Source organism: Limulus polyphemus, unplaced genomic scaffold (assembly GCF_000517525.1).
Source record: "Limulus polyphemus unplaced genomic scaffold, Limulus_polyphemus-2.1.2 Scaffold2138, whole genome shotgun sequence".
NCBI lineage: Eukaryota > Metazoa > Arthropoda > Merostomata > Xiphosura > Limulidae > Limulus > Limulus polyphemus.
In genome coordinates, this window is record NW_013667748.1 from 7,692 (window position 1) to 12,290 (window position 4,599).

Below are 4,599 nucleotides of genomic sequence, written 5' to 3' on the forward strand. Positions count from 1 at the left end.
GTGGGCAGGGCGCAGATAGCCCTTGTGTAACTTTGTGCATAATTAAAAAGAAACAAAGAAACAAACTTTGCTAAATGTTTAACCCACATATTTGTCATAGGTTTTTTTTAAGACAGTGTTTATTGACTTTCAGAATGTTATTAGTGTTCAAGGGTTTATGGACATTTATAAATGTCTTATCTCAAAAACGTGATTTATTAATGATCAGTTTCAGATAACGTGCAGAAGAGTTTTGTTGGTTATAAACAACAGAGTGAAAGCTGCCACGAAATTTGATTTTATTGCTGAAAGAACATATTTTCTCATCTTTTCTAATGTTATTCAAAATTATGTTTTCTTCTGATGCGCTATTCGTTTAGTATTTGTTGACTTATGACATTTATTCTGAGATATATGTGTGTATATATATTTTTATTTTGTCTTAGTAAATAACGGAGATTTTATTAATCTAATTAAATTCATGATTTCTAAAATATTTTTGTCATCTGTGTAGCGGCTTTGTCCGTTAGAAGATACCGAAAACTTCGACATTAGCTCACGCCCTCTGTTGGACGATGGAGATTATGAATTGCTCCTTGAAGAGGAAATTCCACCGAGAAATCAAGTCAGTGCCCCTGTTATTGTTCATCACGGTGTCACTAGTACCACGGAAATTCCTGTTGATCACTTACGACGGACATCAGTTCCTGTCCCTATTCCGGTTCCAGAATCGCAGAACAAAAAGGCTTCTACTTCCGGTGATGACAGTAATCGTCAAACTGGAGGTAACCTCACACCCAGGTCAGGGTCGGTCAGCGAGAGCTCGACCACGCCTGAAAAAGGTGGAAGTGATTCTTCAAGTGGTGTACATTCAAATTCTAGTATGTGTGAAAAACGAGCTACAAGTTTGGAAAATGTAGCCAACCTAGGAAGCTCAAAACCGTCTTGGAAAAGTATGTCTCTGCAGCGCAATGTGGCTCCACCTGCCGACGACAGTTATAAGTTAGGAATTTCTAAGAAACCTACTCCGATAGAGATTAACACTATTAAGCCTGAAAATGGTATTTATCTCGATCCTTACGAAACTACTTTAGTCATACGACGGAAACAAAGCGACGAAATAGAACATAAAAAGAACAGTTCTCAAGAACCTTTTGGTCGAGCAACTAACATGAGAATGACGTCATTTACGGATCATCCAGGTTTCACTGCCACCCCCGAACAACTAGATATGGAGCCAACTTCACGTAAAAGTGGCTTGGGACATTTAGGAGGAATAACTATTCTGAAAGGGGATTCAGTAAATCCTTACAGCAAACCAACTATTACCCCCAGTTCACTGACGGTGGTGACACCTGTATTACAGCATCAGAGACGAGACTCTGCAAATTATTCAATAGCGTCATCTGGTGAGTCGGACCACTACACATCACAATCCTGACGTCAAGAGTTGATTCCACGTTGCTAAAAAAAAACGCAAGCGAACCAGCTGAGCGCAAATACATTTTTTAAACTAATTGTGATAAGTGGCAAACAATTTCATAAAGAGTAAGGCATAACTTTTCCAAAGTAGTCCATAGCTTTCTTACTTTGACGAAACACGAGGCAGTCTTGTGAACGATGTTCGTCTGGTAAGACAGTTAATTGTTGTGTCAAACTTCAATCAACTAAAATATTCTTGGTTCTTCACATTACGAAATACGAAGCTAATCTGGATGAATATTCCAAACAAAACGTCTAAAAACACTTTGAAAATGAGATTGGCTCTGCATTCATATGAATATGCAGATTTCACAAACTTTACTAAGTTTATTTCAACTTTATTGACATAAGCGACAGAAAATTTGTCACGATCCCTAAACCAGTTGTCCAAAAACAATGTCAAACTTCTGAGGAAACGTATGACTCTTATAGTTGATGATGTTTAATTGTAGAGCTATTTTCAGGGCTTTATAAAAAGATCGAACAACAGCTGTGGCAACCTTAATTCTTATAAATCTTAAACATTAGAAAATTATCAGAACTTAAAGAGAGAAACCGAACAACGTGTGACCCATTCCTAAAAACTAGAGGTGACAAGAAGCATTTAGCGTTAATCACTATGGCATTTATTTGCCTATGTAAAATGCTTTGATATAAAATAAATAAATTTCGCTCGAGACCAACATTTACTTGTAGATAACTGACTCAAGTAAAATAAAATAAATATGCGAAGTTTCAGTGTATTCATAAAAATTGTTGTGAAATAATATGTATTCAAAGTGCTGTAAAGGTGAACAGGATTCTGCCGTAAAGGTGAGCAGAATTCTGTCATGGCATTTCGTAAATGTATAAATGTAAGTGCATATAAAGTTCAACTAGTAGTACAACTTTCTTTATTATATAGTTTTGAATATATATATATATATACCCGTTGAGCGGGGACCCTTTATAATATGGTTTAAGTGATTTATGTATTTCCCATGTAGGTTATAAGAAGGAGTAGATCATATACACATATAAATCACTTTAGAAAAAGTTTCTGTTTTGCCAGTGTTTTATATAACCTTTATGATGTAATCTCATATTTTCATGCATAAAAGTCCTGTTGAGCTGTGAAAACTTGTGCCGAATCCTATAGATATAACTATTGTTATGAATTATATTTCAACCAAAGACCCGGAAGGTTATGTTTGACAGTAATTTCGAGAATAATTTCCATATTTCAACCAAAGACCCGGAAGGTTACGTTTGACAGTAATTTCGAGAGTAATTTCCATATTTCAACCAAAGACCCGGAAGGTTATGTTTGACAGTAATTTCGAGAATAATTTCCATATTTCAACTAGAGACCCGGAAGGTTATGTTTGACAGTATTTTCGAGAATAATTTCCATATTTCAACCAAAGTCCCGGAAGGTTATGTTTGACAGTAATTTCGAGAATAATTTCCATATTTCAACCAAAGACCCGGAAGGGTATGTTTGACAGTAATTTCGAGAATAATTTCCATATTTCAACCAAAGACCCGGAAGGGTATGTTTGACGGTAATTTCGAGAATAATTTCCATATTTCAACCAAAGACCCGGAAGGTTATGTTTGATGGTAATTTTGAGAATAACTTAGACTTCCAACTAATTATTCTTTAAGCTTCATACACATAATACATGTTGATTGAAAACAATAATTCTTTAATTGAAAACAAAGCAAACATTACGTGCAAACATGTGATGAATAAGTAAAAGAAACTTTATATAAAATGAAGTTTTTTTCCTTTTTTTGTGATGGGGAAAGGAGGATTTATTACCACCTTTTGGATATCAGTATTTGTGTAGACTACAAAATGTTACCAAATAAAAACACGTTCTTTTTTTCATTTGATTAATTGCCTGCCATTTTTTTAGTACATGTTTTATAATTTAACTCATTTTTTAATCAACGAAAAACTATTAAATATATCAAATAATTTTACTGTTTTTGTGGGGTCACTCATATCACTGATATTATACTAATTATACATTAGTAAAAGTATATACAACATTCGATGAAAATTGATACAGCATAAAATCAGAGAAAATTTTCGAATACTTTTTTTAGTGCTGTAAATACGAAGATATGCACGACGTGTAAATGAAGAAAGACTGTTTATCCCATGCTATAACTGTAGTGCCAATCTTTTCGGTAGACGTACAAGATGTATGTGTGTGTATGTATACACATACATATACCGGTATGAAAGCGAATGTATACTCACACAAAATGCCATATTTTAAATATACAGTATTTTAAGGTGTATGGAAGAGAACGAAATGAAAACAAAGCCATTGTTGATGAGGGTATTATTTTAAGGTGTATGGAAGAGAACGAAATGAAAACGAAGCCATTGTTGATGAGGGTATCGTATGAAAGGCCTGGCATGGCCAGGTGGTTAGGGCGCTCGACTCGCAGTCTGAGGGTCGCGGGTTCGAATCCCCGTCACACCAAATATGCTCGCCCTTTCAGCCGTGGGGGCGTTATAATGTGACGGTCAATCCCACTATTCGTTGGTAAAACAAAGCCATTGTTGATGAGGGTATCGTATGAAAATAATGTGGAGCCTGCTTGCAAAGTCTTCACCTCAAAACCTTAATTCAATTTATTTTTAATTAAGATCTGATAAGCCACGTTTAAAATACTTTTTACAAACAGTTGAAAAAAATTAACTTATCAGGATTTGTAATTATGGTGTAGCCGATTACCACGGCTGTGCAATATTTCGACGTAAAATTTACGGTATTATTTTCTAAGCTTAACTGAAAAATGTAGCCCCTTACATTCCACACACGACCAGATCGACATATGTCAATTTTAGGTACAACTTAAGGAGCCACTTCTACACAATCATTAGCATAAACAATAAAGATTTAATTTACTTATTTTCCTTATTTTGTTACGAAGTAAGATACGCTTATGTAATATTGGATACTTATAAAATTTTAGATACCAATAACTTTCATTTCTTTAACAATTAACCTCTGTTTTCCTCTACAAGTCGGCAACTCTGATTCATATAGACCTCAAAGTTAATGTAATTATGTTTTCTAACGATGCCAGATGCCATCTGTGTAAATAACCGTAGGTCTGCAATATAGTTTTTACAAT

At 34.7% G+C, this 4,599-nt stretch overlaps 1 protein-coding gene across 1 annotated transcript in view; it reads left to right on the forward strand.

Annotated features, from left to right (window-relative positions):
• The window catches only part of LOC106466058, a 10,760-nt gene extending 6,502 nt beyond the window's left edge, over window positions 1–4,258 (forward strand). The window contains exon 3 of the mRNA XM_013926300.2: window positions 494–4,258. Within this exon, the coding sequence (XP_013781754.2) occupies window positions 494–1,420 (927 nt within the window). The 3' untranslated portion in view covers window positions 1,421–4,258. The remainder of the gene's footprint in view (window positions 1–493) is intronic.
• Window positions 4,259–4,599: the final 341 nt, after the last annotated feature.